The 18,613-nt window shown below is 45.6% G+C and overlaps 1 protein-coding gene across 2 annotated transcripts in view; it reads left to right on the top strand.

The window, feature by feature from the left end:
• Nucleotides 1–18,151, top strand: part of LOC149359663 (sodium-coupled monocarboxylate transporter 1-like) — a 38,390-nt gene extending 20,239 nt beyond the window's left edge. Inside the window, exons 8-18 of one of the 2 annotated variants that reach the window (XM_089569096.1) lie at nt 792–865; nt 1,567–1,707; nt 2,210–2,339; nt 4,337–4,425; nt 4,646–4,755; nt 4,831–4,898; nt 8,380–8,466; nt 12,071–12,237; nt 12,665–12,762; nt 16,760–16,881; nt 17,691–18,151. In XM_089569096.1, the coding sequence (XP_089425222.1) occupies nt 792–865; nt 1,567–1,707; nt 2,210–2,339; nt 4,337–4,425; nt 4,646–4,755; nt 4,831–4,898; nt 8,380–8,466; nt 12,071–12,237; nt 12,665–12,762; nt 16,760–16,881; nt 17,691–17,738 (1,134 nt within the window). In that variant the 3' untranslated portion in view covers nt 17,739–18,151. The remainder of the gene's footprint in view (nt 1–791; nt 866–1,566; nt 1,708–2,209; nt 2,340–4,336; nt 4,426–4,645; nt 4,756–4,830; nt 4,899–8,379; nt 8,467–12,070; nt 12,238–12,664; nt 12,763–16,759; nt 16,882–17,690) is intronic. The other variant, XR_016288291.1, reaches the window with a different exon arrangement.
• The last annotated feature ends 462 nt before the right edge of the window (nt 18,152–18,613 follow it).

The raw sequence follows: 18,613 nt of genomic DNA, 5'->3' as shown, positions 1-18,613 counted from the left end.
CTTTGTTACGAGCTGGAACTCGGACCAACTAACCTGCTGACGAGCTCACTGAGCTGCCCTGTTCGATATTAAGTTCAGCGTGGCCCTTTCCCTATTCACAAAAATAAAGAACTCTTCATCTTTTTGAATGCCTTAAAGTAATAAAGAACTGTTCGTGCTTTCTAACAGCTTACTCGTCCAGCTTAATTGGTAATGCTAGCTCTATCCGTCAGAGGCATAAAAAATTTCGGGAAAAAAGCACAGAATATTAAGGGGGAGGGGGGGGGGGGGGGAGGTGCAAAATTCGAGCGCCGGTCTGACGTCGATGTGTGCAGCAGGAGTGCACGGCTTCCACAAAACGTTGTTGAGCGTCCTGAGAGGATGAAGTGTGCAGTATAACAGTACCGTTCCTGTTGTATTTCGTCCAGTGTCCCGAACAAACGGCGAGCAAAATGTCAGGTTTTTTTCTTACGTTATCTGCGGGCTTCGACAAATTAGGTCACCTTCATGAACTGCATCTTATTTCTTGTTACCTAAAGTTACCGATGGTATAAGTCCCGACATTGCTACTGGTAATTTTACTCTACATTTCTTATAGCTTCATGTCCACCACACCACGACCGGGTTTACCTGAGTACCGAATGACCGCAGAAACGCCCGCTTTAGTAGCGTTAGATTACAGGATGTAGATTTATGCGTTATAAATGAATGAGAAAAAGTGCCTTGGCCGCACCACTACTGGTGTTAGATGACAGTAAAAGTACCGTTTTTTGCGTTTTGTTGTATTTTTATTATATCATACTTAAACGCAGGGACTCCACCATATGGGAGGATTCGCCAACATGTGGAGGGCCGCGGATGAAGGAGGCCGTGTTATAATCACCAAGTACGACAAAAATGTTGATTCCCTAACCATGCCCGACCACTGAGTCATGAAGCAGCTAATGCGATAAGGCCATCTCGCTATTTCAGCAGCTGTCGCACTTACCTGGTGGACTTCATAAGTTGCCTAATGTTGCAAAATTGACAAAATGTTTCCGGCGAAAGTTTTGGTCTTGACCGTATCTCATTAGGCATCCGGACAACAATCTTCTCGCCTTAATGAGCAACTCGAAATGCGCCTGGTGCATTCGAAGCAAGATAATAACCTTACACACAATAACACGTTTAAACAAAAGCCAAGCCGTGGCTGCTGATTCTGACCACAGTAGAATTATCACTTTAATCAGACGAGTTCATGTATATTTTCCGCTCTGTCGCCCATCTGAACATTGCTTTCTTTACATTACAACCCTAACAGATTCCCCACATATGACGCTTTTATTCGCCCTATTTATCAATGCAAAAATGACGAAAGACATAAGTTCTTAACGTCACGATGTCAGCTTCTTTTTCGTGTATCGACGCACAGTTTGCTAACGTGTCCAGCAGGACTTTCTGAATAAATATGTCGGCCGCCAGGCATACACGCTTCAACGAGCAGACAAGATTTCAAGAAAAAATTGGAAACGTGGAGATATCGTGTACGTTACCCTGTGGTTGCAATGACTAAATTGAAATTCTTGCCCTGTTTCACTTGCTTCGCAGCTTCAGCCTGAGCCCGTACGAGACGTACACAACGTGGACCATGCTTGTGGCCTGGACAGTCACGTGGATGGGCATGTACTGTGCTAACCAGACGCAAGCACAGCGTTACTCCAGTATCCGTTCACTGAGGGATGCCCGCAAGTGGGTACCGGAGTATTACCTTAATGTAACTCTTATAGTTAATTAGTTTTCGCTTAATTTATTCCCTCTTGAAATAGTCCTTTTTTCTTACTTCCTCTATCTTTGTATGCCGCTTTTGGACTTTAGATACCTCCCATCTAAAGGTATCACAAAAAAGTTGTCATTGAAAAAAAAAATTAGTATATTGTGTTCAAAAGCTTTCTGTTCTTTTTTCTTGAGATATCGCTTGAGATAAAAACATGACTCTCTCTAGCCGCGTTCCTGCTGTGCGTGGAAATCATTTCAAAAGCCCATTTTTGTACGCATCGTAGTGCAACCTGTCCATGTGAATAGACGTGCTTATCCAGCACGACGCGGTATCAAGCATGTAGCAAGACGGCAGCTCGACTCATATCAAGCAAGGTAATTTATACATACCAGTTGATGGCGCAAGTTCAACGCTCTCTCCATTAAGCGCGACTCATGCATACCCGTGGACACTTAGCTTTATTTTGTGCGCCAGGGCCCTGCTGCTCTGCGTTCCTGGCGTAGCGCTGACCATCTTGCTGTCCGTGCTATCCGGCCTTACCATCTACGCCGTGTACAAAGACTGCGACCCCAGGCTTACAGGGGACATCGCCAAGGCAGATCAGGTTAGAGACAGCTCTCTATTCAAAAGCGATTCACTTGTCGCCTTCTTGGAATATCAGCCAGGAATGAAGTCTTTCATCGCAAGGAATGTCAGCTGCTAGCCTAACTGCCGCAAATAGCTTCTGTTCTTTCACGACAAAAATTAATTGAGAATAAATTAATTATAGATGAAACATTTGATCTTTACAAAATATTGATTCGTCGAGGTCAGAGCTTTAGTGAAACTATTTTCAGTTCACAGCTTATTGGGTAGAAATGGGCGTGAAGTCATTTCTTATATTTCGTCACGATGCAGAAATAAAGTCAATTCTTCATTCACCCAAAACAGAAGGTGCCAAGTTAACATTCACCTATATGCAATCTATTTAATCGCTAAAAAGTTAAGCCAAGTAATTTGTGTCACCGCAATGCCAACTGGTCGCATAATGCCGAGTAGATAATTTTATATGCTCAGATATACTCCCGCTAGGTAACATCCGCCAGACCCTCTGGCAGCAGAAAGTACTATTTGCTCATGTATCCGCCGGTGCCGTTTATGAAGCATGTCCACGGACTAATGCGATTGCCGTAATTCGACTGTCACTGTCCACTACCCGCGGTACTTTAGTGGAGCGGGCGAGGTTACTTTCAACCTCAATCTACTTTCTGTCACTGTCCACTGTCCACCGGATTCGAGCCGGTGTAGTTTCGGCTACTAGGCTTTGTTCCGGTGCAACGCCAGCAGTGGGGATGGGACGGCCGGGACCCATCCTCTGGGGATGCAAAACCCCATGGGAGTGGCAGCGACTCCCAGGCGACATTGAGGGCCAGTCGTGCGCGTGAGGTCCGATGCCTGAGCGGAGGCAGGCCTGGCTTTATACTCAGGTTGGACCCATGAAATCCGGCCCGGAAGCCATGTCCAAAGAACGAAAGGTTTTCAAATACATGCTACCTTCCTCCGCACGCGGGGGCGTGTAAGTCTGGCTACCGACGCGTCGGTTTCTGGTTACGGAGAAACCAGGTCCGCGCGGGGGTTTATAGTGGCCAGGCTCTGAGGACACGGCGCCCCGGGGAAGCGGCCTCACGGCCGGCCACAGGCTTAACGGCCTTGCGGGACGCCGGGGGATGGGGGCCTAGTACGACCTCGTAAGAGTATGGCAAAAACCGTCGATGTTGTGGAGTACCGGTGGAGTAGGCCCGGGCCATCTCACCCTAAGCTACGTTCTTGGTTAGTGGCCCGGTCGCCCGGCCTTGAACACTCTCTCCTCGGTAGGAGAAGAGCAAGCTAGGGGAGGAAATAAGTGCATGGTTGGATGGAGGGAAGCACTGATGGGTCCCCGCGGAGGTGTTAAGTCATGACGCTGAGAGCCGGGGTCCGTTAGGCCGAAGACCTAAGCCTCTACTGGCCGGACCACATCACACATACTTCCGGAGTCTGAAAAACTGCGAAAAGCACTCGACGGCGAGTAGCCGGCAGGTTGGAAAAGCTTCCTAGTGCCGTGGAGGAGCCTCAGGTAGCTACTGACCCCGTGTTAGGTTTTCCTTTCTCCGACGGTCGGAGCCCGTTGCGTATGGTGGGTGGTGGGGCATCCCTTGAGTGGGGCCGCACCATTGGGCAATCTCGATGCTCTCCCTGCCCTGGCCAGGCAGGCCAGCAATGGAGTCGAGACAATCGAAGGATCTGAACAAAAACCTCGCTGTCCCCATTCCCAACCTTTGTCCCAACCCATTCCTTACAACCTCTTTTCCCATCCATCTGCCCATCCCTTCCGCTACTTCCCAGGGGAGATCAGGGGAGTCTCCCCGGACCCGCTCCTCCGGCTGTGGGTCGCTATAGTAGCTTTTCCCTTTTAATTTACTTTTCCACCTGCGGGTGGTGAAATTACAATTTGCCTACGGGTCTATTCTTTTATTTTAGGATTGGGTTAAGCCTTTTGTACGTACGTGGTGCAGGCAGGGGCATATTATATTTATTTCCTTTTCGGTTGCCCCAACCTATTCTTTGTCACTTTTATTCCAGCTTATGCCGTACATAGTGCAAGATTTGCTACGCGACTACCCTGGACTGTGCGGTTTGTTAGCAGCTGCTGTCTACAGCAGCTCACTCAGGTCAGTTCTCGGTCCTGTATAAAGCTTCTCCTCTTATTGGTGCATGCATTTTTAGGACATTATCTGTGACAAGTATTACCTGCGTTTCTGTTAGAAAAGGAAAGGTACAGCCTATTCTATTCTGCAAGATTTTGACTTAATAGATTCCGATTATTGTGTAAAAGGGAGCTTTCTCCAAGTAGCCATGATGCTTAAATTTTGCTTCGTACTCTTCTTCCAGCACCCTGTCATCTGGCTACAATGCCCTCGCCGCTGTGACCTGGGAAGACTTCGTTCGCCCTCGGGTTCAAATCAAAGAAGCCGCTGCTCTGAGACTCACTAAGTGCATTGGTAGGCGATAACACAATGACTTGTTCTAGATCAGATGAACAGGGAGAAATTTCAACAGTACTATTGAATTTGCAGCCGCAGCATACGGCGTGCTCTCCATAGCTCTTGCCTTTCTCGCCGGTACAATGAACTCTATCGTGCAGGTGAGCAATTTTTTTTCCCATTTTTCAGATGTTATTCTTTATTACTGTGGAGGCGTGCGGTAATGGTGGCAGTCGGAGAGCGTGTTCCAAGGACGGACTCTTGAATAAAGTAGCCCACTCAAGAGACTGCCCTTTTTAGAGCTGAAATTTTCTCCTCACCTTGTCAGTAATTTGTTGTGGTGGTGGGAACTTTGGGATAATTTCAGAAGGGGGATTTTGGACACGGATTATGTTGCCCATAGCAGCCGGATCACTTTTTTCCGCCCCCTCATGCGTTCGTCCGTCCGTCCGTCCACACAACGAGACAGCTAGAGAAAAGAAAATGCACGCAAAAAAGGATAGATTAGATTGGCATTTAGACCCGCGTCTAATAAGCGCCAGTCGGTGCCTCTGACAACTGGGCTATCTCGACGAGGCAGCCTGTTAAATTTCTATTCGGTATTTCTGCTTGCGGTAACCAATTTCGGGCGCGGTACATTCAATTTAGAATGCTATATATCTTTCATCATGGTTTGCTATTCTTCTAATGCATATTTCGGCACACAAAAAAGTTATTCGCATCGCGATTGGTTTTATGGTGTTTAACATCCCAAAGTGATTCAGGCTATGAGGGGTGCCGTAGGAGGGCTGCGGAAATTTGGACCACGTGAGGATATTTAACGTGCACTGACATGGCACAGTGTATGGGCCTCTAGCATTTCGCGCTCATCGAAAGGCGGCCGCCGCGGCCTGGATCCAACCCGCGTCTTTCGGGTCAGCAGCCGAGCATCCCAACCACTGAGCCACCGCGGTGGCTTTTAGCATCATGAAGTTGAAATATTTTGCATGTTAGGTATTGAATGGCGCGACAGTGTTCTTCGACTGCTTCCGCAGTGACGCCCACTCCTTAAACACCTGGCGGTTCTGAGGAGTTTGTATGTTTCTCTCAAAATCGTTCGCTACAATGCGTTATGGTTTGAGCTTTCTCCATTTAGCATCTGTGTACAAAAAAAAAAACACATTACCAGGTTGGCGAGATGAAGTTACGTCGCATTTTCAATTTCAATTCAATTTCTATTCAATTTATCCTCCAGTTATTCACTAGAACTTTTTTCCGGGCTAAAAAGTCCGACTGGTCCTTGACTGAGTCCCGGAGTTTTACAGAGCAGCGACAGCCAGTATGTACAGAGAAATGCTATCCTTTAAAGGATTAAACAGAGTGCATATATATACAAAGTCCACACATAAATACAAAGCACACAAAATAGGACACATATCCAAAGTTATATAACCACAAAATGCGAGGCAGATGGCAATTACAATTTACTGAACTATTCTTGTAGCTTTTTGCACGAAAAGTTACTCATCTTTATGGCGATTTAACATAACAGGTAGATTGCACTTTATTTTATTAGCTGGTGCCACTGTTCGCACCGGCAACAAAAAATGTCGAAAAACGCGGACAACAAAGTTGGCAAGAATTAATGCGCGCTTCTAACTTAGGATTTTAGTAAGCGTTCGTGTTTATTCTGCATGTATGTTTTCCTGCGTCGTTTTTACTTTGCTCACATGGCGGAGAAAAGCGCAATATGAACCGCTCCATGCACAGAACAGAAACCTAGATAGTATTGGACGCAGAGTGAATAAATAAGGGAAAAAAAAGTGAGAGAGGAAAAAAAATCGCTGTGGCTTAGCTTGGTTAAGCCCGGTAATTGCGAAAGCAATATCCGTAGCTACGCCATGGTTCAGCTGGTAGTGTAGCTGGTGGTGGTGCTTGTGGTTAGACTTGTGGTGATGCATCGGTTATACAATCCAATCCAATGTAATCCAATCCAATCTAATGTAATCTAATGTAATCTAATCTAAGGCCGCCGGTGGTGGCACCGCCACTACTCGCAGACGGCGCGAGATGGTCGCCCAGCTCTTCGGCATGACGTCACAAAGAGGTCATGCGAAAGGTCATTTCATGTGCACCGCCGTCGCACGGCAAAGGCTTGAAAGTGCAAGTAGTAAAGCTTTCACTTTAAAATCATTCTCAGCTAAGGCTTGAAGTTGCGTCAAATCGCGCCAGGAGGCGCGACTATCCGGATGACCTGGGCGATCCCGGCACGTTAGTCGTACAGGACTGTGCTGGGCAGGGCGTCTTCCCACAGGGAAGGGGATGGGTGCGGTATGGGAGGCGCTTAGAGAGGGCGGAAGCATCACCGTGTCTTTTGAATGGCACCAATTAGGCCAACCCCACTGCCACGTATAGACAGAAAGAAACTGAAAGAGGAGGAGGTGAAAGACGCGCGTCGCACCAAAGCGACGACGGCGGCTGAGCCGCACAGGAACGCCGCGCGCGCGTAACGAAACTAGGACGACTGGCTGCTTCGACGATGAGGTGAGAACAAGGGAACTAGGAAGTCGTAGAATATACAACACTGTCTTAATGTCAGAAAAGCAACGCTCAGAACAGAACCAAGCAACCAGGTGAAAACGCAACGAAGCGACTACAGGGTGGCCTTTGCGAGCAGCGGCCGAGAAAGAAGTGTGGAACATCTTATAGAGCGGCGTCTCCAGCACAGAGTACAACTAGGCCTTTACAACTCTTTGATCAATTGATAGCGCAGTCACCGTCCTTATGAACGACACGTGAGGCAGGCCCGATAAAACGGCTGCAGGAAGGTTTTTCTACTGACGAAGATCGGTGTCAGTGCATGTCAACAAAAACTTGCGCAGCACACCGGCATTCTTGCACTGACCTAGCACAGGTGTAGCACAGAAAAGACCACAAATTTTTATTTTGGTAGTGTAAACAGAGTCTATGTCCTTTTTTGAGAGCAATAAAACAAAGTGGTATTTCTATTTCCTTGCTACCGGAGGGAGTTCTATTTGCTTACGATGCTGAAGTTTTTCTTCAGCACGAAAATGCTGTTATCGGCTCAGTGGTTAACATGCTCGTCAAGTAAGCCAGAGTACCCGGAGGTTCGAACCAGACCGCGGCGGCCGCGTTTCGGTGTAGGCGAAACGCAAAACGCGACCGTCTGCTGTGCGATGTCAGTGCACGTTAAAGATCTCCAGGTGGTCGAAATTATTCCGGAGACCTCCACTACGGCACTTTTTTCTTCTTTCTTCTTTCACTCCCTCTTTTATCCCTTCTCTTACGGTCCGGTTCAGGTGTCCATCATGCGAGACAGTTACTGCGCCAGTTTCTTTCCACAAAACCAAAACCAATTTTCATTTTCAGGTCGTTCTACTAAACTCATATCTGATGTACTCGTGTCGAAATGCTACTAGGATTACGCATTATGCATGTCGGGTGTCTATTTTTTTTACTACGAAAGCATCTGTCGTCCTTGTCTGCGTATAGTAAAAGGCGCAGGTCAAGCTTCGCACAGCTCTGCTTCTGGCTATCTTTAGATAGATTTGTTTCGAGAGAGAACTAAAAAAAACACATGATTAGAGGAGTAAGCGCGGTTTTTGTGTTTTTAATGTGTTCGGAATGCTTTTGTACACGCAGGCCGTGTCATCCCTGGTGGGCGCCCTGGCTGGTCCCCTGGTGGCCATCTTCGTTCTCGGCTTCTTTTTTCCCTGCTGCAAGAAAAAGGTGAATGTGAGCGAAGAATGCTGGCTTTGTTGTTACAGATTAATGGTAGACAACAGTGTGGTGCAGTCCCATCTTCCTTTCAAGTCATTGCTGTCCACCGCGTTGTTGACTACCACGAATGCTATCACGCGAAATCTTCGTATTTTTTATTGTAACTGCGGAAGGCTACAAAAGAGTGTGTTGAACCTAACTGAAGTTTTTGGAAGTTTATATCAAGTGCCCTTTTATTTCTCTAAATCGACAATTTTTTTTCTTCCGAAATACTAGGGAATGTAGTTTATTTACCTTGCTTGTAATATCAACTGTTCATTGTACTTACGTCAGGCCTTATCTGTCCTCCTTTCATCCTGCTTTATGAGTCTGAAGTTTCGCAAGCTCTACTGTTCTCTAATATTAGCACACCCCCCGTCCAGAATTTATCGGAGGTTACTGGTGAAAAAATTTCATCACTTTATTAATTTACAAACACTCCTGTCTCTTAAGTCAGCGACTTAACAGGCGCGGGTTGCAATTTAATCATATTCCCGGCGTATTGAAAGATATTTAATTCTGCACAAGGTAATCCGAAGGATCAGAATTAGGCTGCATATATCTACTCCAGGATGCTTAAAGGCACTAATGAAATTGTATTTGTGCTCTAATATTGCCCTCCATTTATTATCACTGTGGGTGTATATCTACGTGAGGATTTTCAGTGCAAGATTTTCAGCGCATAATATAGGAATCCTTTTGACTTCTTTCCTCTTAACGGCCAGGAGATCAAAAGCATTCATGCTCTATGAAGGTAAGAAAAACGCAGCTATTAGATGCGCTAAAAAACGATCATTTCTTAGTATGGTTCCCAGAACAAATCTTTAAACATGCATTAGCTATGGCCATCTCTCCAGCGCCATCTATTTCGATTCACGTGCGGAGGAACACGTTGCCAAATAAAGTCGCGAATGATAAAATGAATAAAAAATAGAACATTCTCATTTATCGCATTACCCCGCCAAACTAACGTTAACACAAGCTGGTACTAAAAAAAGGACAGTAACTGTTCTGGTCCTCAAAGCTGTGGGTATCCAGACTTTTAGAATCTTTTTCTTTCAGATGACAATTTTCGCAGCTGTGCTATGAAGTCGGAAGCAGAAGTTGTTTCGCGCACGAAAGGTCTATGGGTTCTTGCAAAATTCGTTGCGGATATGTGGAAAAGCAACCTCGCAAGACTTCATTGTATTAATAGCAACTTCGTGGCCTTGCTCCGCAGGTAGCTTTCAGAAAAAATCACTGGCGAGATCGTGTCTCCCAGCCTGGCACCCTTCTTTATTAGAATTTGATTGCTGGCTTTATGTAGGACTATGGTAGCTTAGCAGTAGTAGCAGATATCTTCCAACATTTTCACATAACACTCTTCTACAGCCATACAATGCCAGCCATACCGAGACACAATGCAAAGAAAACCTGCAGCTCTACGCTGCACCAAAGCATGTAACGGTCCAGAAATGCACGAATAGCAACACGAAGTCTTTGCGTGTTACTGGCCCGAAACACTACGTTTGTAATGGCCGAAAATTTTAATGTGAACGGGTCTTGTGGCAACAGTGCGTGCTTAAAGGACTTCGGGGCATAAAATATTGCACTACCCGCGTATAACGCTGACCCAAATTAAACACGGACAATAGCACAGTATTGGACAGCACGTAGCGTCAGCTGTCTAAATTTACCGACATGCTTCTGTTGTAGCCATATTATCTGTACTGTGCGGCAATAGGCTTAGGTTGGTGCTGGGGGATGCGTCTTGGCGGAATGGCTCTGTATAATCTGCGCATAGCAGTGCCTGAAGCCCATGGGCAATCGTTTCCGTTCTTTTTCAGGAAACGACAAGTAGCTGTGAATTTTTCAGTTGTTATTGCAGCTGTTTTCTTCCGGTTTTTATTGACTCTTGTAGTACCTTTTCCAGAGATTTTTTAATGCGGATGAAGGAAAAGCACATAGAAAATGTCACGTGGTGTGCAAGTTTCGTAATATAGAGCAGATTACATGACTCAGCCGCTGAGGCCTCCTGTCTTAGTATGATTATAGTTGCTCCGTCGCCCTGAAAGTTTTTAAAAGTACGACTCAGCCTGCGGGAAATGCCCGCAGTTGCTATGATGAAAACAAAACAACGTAAAAAGATCACATAGCAGTTACGTTCAACATCTCTGACGTCTTCATAAAGACACTACTTGCAATAAATGACGTGTCGTGCAGGGAATGCTTCGAAATCGAATCTGCGCAAATACATTGACCACGATAAATGGGCGAGTTTAGAGCAAACTCACCTCCATCTCGAATCTTGACAGTTGAAGTAGGAGGAGGAGGATGTAGAAGAGGAAAGGCAGGGAGGTTAACCGAAAGAATAATCGGTTTGCTACCCTACACGGGGGGAAAAGAGTGAGGGTATAAAAAAAGAAAGAGAAAGGAGAGTAACAGAAAATTGAAGTCACTCTAAAACGTCACTGTTCGTTGAAGTCACAGCCTATCGTGCAGGCCAGAAGTTCTCAAGAAGCGGAGCAGTGCCTTGCAGGCCTTCTCCGCCGACGACCGCCGCGGCCAGTGGCCGAGAATCTTCATTTAAATCCGTGAAAGGGCGTGGATCAAGGCGCTCCAGCGCACGGCTGAGAGACTGCCTTTCGGTGGTGTAGGCAGGGCAGTCACAAAGAATGTTGGGTATGGTCTCGTCATACCCGCAGATGGAACATGCAGGACTATCAGCCATACCGATTAAGAATGAGTAGTGGTTGGTGAAAGCTACATCAAGCCAGAGGCGACACAGCAAAGTTTCTTCTCGTCGTGGTAGGCCTGATGGTAGCCGGAGCTTCAGATCTGGGTCCAAGGATTGTAAACGGGCATTGCAAAATTGGCCGGAATTCCACGCGGCAAGCGTGATGTGACAGTTGAAGTAAATCTAATTTAAGGTAACGACATGTAACGCATGTTACCCCACCGCTCATCAGCAATCATCCATGTACATGGGCAAATCTTCGGAGTCTTCCTCTATCGAGATGTTGACAAGATTTAATTTCTCGCATCCGATAGATACGTCAAGTTAAATCCATCGTGTTTTTGAGGCTGAAGTTAGCAAATTAATAAGAATGAGGTGCACTGCACTTCACTCTGTTCAAAGTATGATCCGCTTCTTACAAGTATGAACCAAAAGAGCAGTATGAAACCGAGGTAGGTTGCTTAGTTGGTGTACGGCGCCGAAACCTCGAAGATTAATCTCCATAAATTAAATCAATAACAGTGCGCCGAATACCAAAAAAGACCTGATAGCTCACTGAAAGCGGAAGAGAGGGCAACCTGTCTTCCCCGACGCATTTTTTTTTTTGCTTCCCGGATTTTAGGAATAATTCGACCGGATGCATTTTTCCTACTAGTTTCTTTTGCACCCCTTGCTGCATTGATATACTGTGTCGATTGTAATCTTTGCAATGTGGTCGAACCACCTCCAACATGGTCCTACTTGACCTGCCGCTTCACAGAAATACTTAAAATAGATAAATAATACAGTTAAACTTCTAAACTAGAGAAGAGCATGAGAAGGCATACTGTATGCGTGTACGTGTGATGCACCTCGCAGGCTGTCATGGTGGGCACTGCAGTGGCCGTAGTCACCTCAGTGTGGCTCGCCCTTGGTTCTGTCGTGTACCCACCGAAACCGCATGCTCTGCCCACTACCACCGCCGGATGTTTACATTTCAACCAGACCATTACGGCAGGATCCTCCGAGCCGCCGCCAACACCGAGGTACGTCAAATCTTTGATTTTGCTTTGTTTGTACAAAAGAAACAGCGGATCAGAAATCTAAATCCCCGCAATTTCATCAGCAAAATAATAAAAGGAGCGAAGGGAAAGGACGTACGGCCTGACCTTTACCAGGATGGCTGTTTCGGTCACATTCTTTCAGAGCTTCGGCGCATACGCATCGCATAGACTATTCCTTTGAAATAAAGTTCCTCTCGCTTGTGTCAGTTGTCCGTAGTATACAACGCCAAAATAATTCAAAAGCGTTTTTGGACGCTCTTTCATATTTTCCTCACAAAGGATACATTTGACGAGGCAGATCTGAAAGTATAAGTCCTGCCTGTCTAATATCACCAAGATTTGATGTCTATGTAGGTTTTATTGTTGGTCAGCAGTTAGTGCTCAATTTTGTGTCTCTTTCTTCACGCAGGGGCATCTTTTTGTTCTACCACATCTCATTCATGTGGACTGTTTTTTTCGGCTTCATTGTGGACATGGTCGTCTCACTTGCCGTCAGTCTGATATTCGGTAAGGCGACAACTGACTAAAGCTTCATCTCTCCAAGATAATACAAAATATCGCCATATATACAATGCCTGCATTGACAACACGTTCACTTCATTCTCTTTTCTCCAAAATGTCATTTATTGCGTGTCGAATTTCTCATGGCATTTTTTTTTTCAGATATTCAACCTAGTGGGCAATTGTCAGTGGTTTTTTTATGCTTTTTGGTTTTTGTAGTTCAGGCTGTTTTGTTTTTCTTTTTGTCCGAATAGACCCAGCCTTAAACTACGTTGCCCAGCTATGTGCACTTGGTCGCTTTATACTTGATGAGTTCCGAAAATTTTGCTATCCCAGTTGAACAGTGCCTTCACTTTGCAGCCCTCGCTTATGCCTCTGTCTTTTTGGGAAAAAAATGTAAATATGTGCCGTTGCGAAAGAGCGAAGAACATAAAATATCGCTGAAAACTACAAACTCAAAATCAAAGTACTTTCTCAAGATGAATTGCTGGGCTGGTTGCTTCCACAAGCTTCACTTCACCGCAGGGTGCAAAAAATTAACGCGGACGGATAGGAAGACATCGCAACACGCTTCTTTGTGTTGTCATTCTATTTATTCTTGTTCATTTTTTGTGCTCTGGAGTGAAGTGAAGTGATCAAAATATCTTAGGGAACGTCACTCATTACCACTGTGCAAGCGCATTTCCTGAAAGATTTTTGCTTTCAGTAGCTACACATTGCTTTCAATAGCGAAATATACCAGATGTTTCAGCGAGCACTTTCAAAAATTCTTGAAAATAGCCTTTAGAGACAAAAATAAATGCTCTCCAGGAGTGCAGCGCTTGACGTCAGTAGTTTTGAAAACCGTGCTAATTAGCTAGCAGGTTAACGAAAATTAATTCATTATCTTTCTAATGATCAATATTTGACGGTTATTACCAATGGCGAGATTGTAGCCAGGGAGGAGGCGATAAGACGTCATTTTTTAACGTGAAGAAAAGTTGTCTGAAGTCCTCCGCCACGTGAAAATCTGGACCTTTTCCGGCTCGTAACCGAAACATACCACACGAGGAGTACCGGAAGTCTTGCGCAAACGCAACGAGTGAGTATGCACGGACGCCACAACTGGGACAATTTTCTGCTGTATAGAGCACGGTGAAAGGCTGCAAGCTTATCTAATCGGTTTATCACCACATGTTCCGGTTTCCACTGCTGAAGTTGCACGCTGTACCACAAAATGGTGTCCGTGACGTCACATGAATACCCCCGATTGCAATCACTGCGGGGATTACTTCAAAACGCCCGTGGTAACTTCCCTGGCTAGAGAGCCTCGACGCTCAGTTATAACCGCGACCAGAGTTATCTTTCTCTTCAACGCACAGCGCAAGAAAATGGACAGTCATCGCCAACTACGCCGATCTGATAAACAATGGCCTTTGCACTTAACTACTGAAACACTCCTTTTTATTTTCGTTGGCGCCAAGCTAATATCATTGAAGAAATAATACCACGCTTCTGCTGTATCATGTAGAGTTCTGTTTAGCGACGCCGTTTTATTGACATCCACTGAGTAATTTCAGTGAAGGTTAACTTCACGTTAGGCCGGCTGGACAGCTCGAAAAATACTGAATCCGCACCAAAAGTTTTTTTTGAATTATAGCGCAACAGCATTTCGCACCAGGTGCCTCAGTTCCGAGCGCGTAACGAGTCTCATGCGTTTTCAAAACTGGTAGCCCATGGCTAGGAAATCTTGACCTCAAATGTTGACTAGCTTCGAGTCATATGAGGCACATGACTGAACAAAATAGGTATGCTTCAGTGTTGCAGTTGGTTACAGCCCCATTCGGGAGTTCTCCTAAATAAATTTCATTTGGAACGATAACTTATGGCCGCCGTGGTGGCTCAGGGGTTATGGTGCTCGGCTGCTGATCCGAAAGACGCGGGTTCGATCCTGGCCATGGCGGCTAGAATTTCTTTGGAGGAGAAATTCTAGAGGCCCGTATACTGTGCGATGTCAGTGCACGTTAAAGAACCCCAGGTGGTCGAAATTTCCGGAGCCCTCCACTACGGCGTCTCTCATAGCCTTAGTCGCTTTGGGACGTTAAACCCCATAAACCAAACCAAACCAAACCGAAAACTTATGTTTTACAAGACGTGCTAAAATTGGTTTCCGACCATTGCGATGCTGAGAAGGCTGCCTTTCTCGGCTTTCACAACAGATAAAAGTATCTGTCTGACCATGCTTCCTAATATTATTCCTACACGTTCCTTCAAATGTTACAGCTTTGCTGGATCTGTCCTGAAAATGTTACTTTTAGTATATTCTACACGGAGAATTTCCAAAAGCGATAAATCAGGCAACCTAGTACTCCACGATGTGGTCCCAGCACGCCCAGTCCATTGATTAGCAAAAAACAGTACTACTAATTTCTGAGTCGATGAAGAAAATAGCGGTGGGATTTTAACGTCACGAAACCAAGCCGACGTACGAAAGCATGGGTTTAGTTTGGTTGGCTCACGGTTTTGCTTTGCTGGATTGTCGGCACGTATTGCGACGATATTAGACTCATGTCAAGCTTTGATCGAGGTTAAGCTTATCTGATCTGTTCACACGGCAGATGGAAGTCGATAAAGACGACGAAGTGCAATAGACGGCGCTACTGTGTGTTGCCGTTTGAAACCAGGCGCGATCGGTTGCGGCGATAGCAAACTAAGGCCTGATCTAGCAAACCTGAAGCGTTTTTTATCACAGGACAGCTTCAACTGCGACTACCACTTTAAAGATTATTTAACTGCTATTGTTATTTTGCTCTGCTATTGCTGTAGCCTTTTTTTATGACCATGAACAGGAAATAAAGAAAAACATCGTCGATAGTATAGTGCCCTTGGGAAGTGGACAGCAAAGCTGATCCGTTCCGCCGCGGGTTCGAAATCCATTCGCCGTAAAATTTATTTCTGCACCCTCAAGGTCAGAAACGCCCTAACACTCTTGCTTCGGTTTGACCCCACCAAAATGCGCTTTCGCACTTAGGCTCCATCATGCCAGAACCACAATATTTTCATCACAACCAGTGGTAACTCTGACGCAAATTCAGAGAAAACGTTCTCAGAACGCAGTCTGTGTACATTTGGTCAGCGCACCTGTCAGGAACACAGGAAAGAAGTGAAAATTTTAAGCAGGCATTTGATTCTAGAGACCATTTTTGCGCAGGAGCTAAGCAGCGCAGACGCACAATTTGCTCTGGCAATCGCACTGAATGGGCAATAAAGGAGCTGAGTCCAAATATCACTTTATTTGTTCCGCAAAACACTACTTCCGCGCTCTAGACAATACTGGCGAAAAATACGACCATTATTAATACCACACCTAACACCCACACACCTAACACCTAGCACGCGTACTCTTTGTTCCAAGAAATGATACGGCATAACGATACAGGTATTAATACAAAGATAACTAGTAAATGTAGGTTAATTCATTAGACCACTTGCATGTTTTCGCAGTTACTGAGGCCAGCCAAACCTGAGAGTGGGCTACGGGCTACGTTTTCTATTTTCCTTGTAAACTCTATATTTTTTTAAAAGTGTTCACTGGATTATGAAAGCAGCAAAAGACGTGGATAAGAAAAGAAGAATAAAGGCCCCAATTTAATCGTTTATCTTTAGAGGGTTTAACGTCCCAATGCGACTCAGGCTATGAGGGACGCCGTAATGAAGGGCTCCACCGAATTTCGACCACTTTGGGTTCTAACCTGCACTGACATCGCACAGTACACGGGACTCTAGCATTTCGCCTTCATCTAAATGCGGCCGCCGCAGCCGGGATCGAACCCACTTGTTTCGGGTCAGCAGCCGAGCGCAATAACCAATGAGCCATACTGCGGCGGCTCCACTTTAATCGCTGAAACACCCGCTATATTTGCCAGTGTTCTTTCAAGAGCTGCCGTAGTTGCATTTTAGTTGGTTGCTGTTATGTTGTTTCATGATCTTGTGACCGCTAAAGAAATACACCATTCACCTGCAGAACGTAACGACGGAGAAGTGGTGGATCGCAGATACATCTCCCGCATGGTTCACAGGTGTATGTGGGAAAGTGAGGGAACCAATGATACTAACGACGTGGGCGTCCAGAGTAAATTGCCTAAGGTGAGTGCCATAAAAATAGTTACTCCTGTCTACGGGCGCTTAACACACTGTCTGGTATAACAAATGTGCATTCAGGGTGGTGCTACAGAGATCGTGCTTCGATCGCTCAAAGCGCCCGCTTGTGGGCATAGAAGCTTTCGAAATTTCAGTCATATAGGAACGAGTCTATAAGAAGTACGCGCGCAGTGGTGTTTGGTGTGAAAACGATCAACTGAGACATGTCAAAGATGGAAACTAGCCTGCCTATATCTCGCCGAGCGCTTTCTCTAGAAGAAGCGGAAGCGGTTCTCCGGACTGTGCAGCCACGCCCTTCTCTTCTTCCTATTTGGCGGGCTATTTTAGCACGTGGTAGATTAACTGAGGACTCTAAACAGTGAACAATACCTTAACATACACGGCTGTATGGCAATTTCAATCTGTGAAACACATTCATGAAGGCGCGATGATTAAGGGTTTTGCATTGTGTGAATAGGTCGCTTGAATTTCCCGTGCTGTGAAAAAGAAATGCTCGCACTAAGCATGCAACATACCAAAACAAGACCAAGTGCTCCGGATTACTCGGCTTCATTTTTTTTTAAGTATTCACTGCGAAAAGTTTCTCAAAAAACACAGATATTCTAATCGACTTTCCTTTAAATCTGCCGAGGTACTAGTTGACTAAAAAACAAGTGCTGTCAGACATTGTTCTTTGAGCGCTACAGACGCCGAAGATAACATGTGTCAGTGATAATGACTAACTGGTGTACGGCGTTAACAAGCTTTGCTGTTGTGGCCGACAGTGTGCTTCTTAGTCTTCTTTCTTTTCACAGCATCAAGGTGACGAAACAGAACTTGGACCCGTGACGTTGCAGCAGTGACAGCCTGCTTAGCTACGCATTACCTTTAGAAAGATGGGATGCACACATGAGACAATCACAAGAAAGAAGACGGGACAGGCGCAAAATTGGGACGGGATTGCGGGATTGCGCCCGTCCCGTCTTCTTTCTTGTGATTGTCTCATGTGTGCATCCCATCTTTCTAAAGCAATATAAACCAACTTGTCCAACAACGCATCCTGCTGAACTGCATTACCTTGTGTCTTAAAGGATTCAGCACACCGCTGTTTTCCACTCGAAGATATTTGTTGCAACAGAAAAACTTCAATAAATAGCGCAGATTGCATCTGCTCTCCTGAACTATCTCCATCCTTTCGCGGTGCATTAGAGTGCCGTTGTGAGAAAAGGCATTGCTGCAGGTACGATTGGAACACTGGTTTTGTTTCGAGGGAATCAGGTAGGGAATATTCACAGTACATTTGCATACAACCATCCTGCCCCAATTTAGACGCACGTGCACTATGGCCTGATTACACTGATTCTTCTTGTCACGATAGAAGCAGCATGAAAATATTATGAATATCAATCTACACTCGGCCCACAGGCTTGGTTGCTCCTTTCTACCTGCGTGTCCTCAGCTGAGCGTTGCCTGTAAAAAAGTCTTGGTTGACCAAAATGTAATCGCCTCATTTCGAGTCTTCCCTTGAAGATCATTGTCATGGTGGGCTTGGATTCGGACACATTAGCTGATTACAGTGTTTGTCCAGATCATATGTATGCAGTTACGTATATCGGTACTCTACGCCATCGGCGGGGTCTGCCCAAGTAATCGCGTCTCCTTTCAGGGGGTGTCAATATGTGGCCGCTCATAACCTTGTATGACGCACCTGCCGCGGTGTTTCGCATCGTACCGCGGG

Source organism: Amblyomma mixtum, chromosome 2 (genome assembly GCF_055824585.1).
Source record: "Amblyomma mixtum isolate Tamu chromosome 2, ASM5582458v1, whole genome shotgun sequence".
NCBI lineage: Eukaryota > Metazoa > Arthropoda > Arachnida > Ixodida > Ixodidae > Amblyomma > Amblyomma mixtum.
Note: the sequence above shows the minus strand (reverse complement) of the source record. Positions and strands in the feature narration are given on the sequence as shown.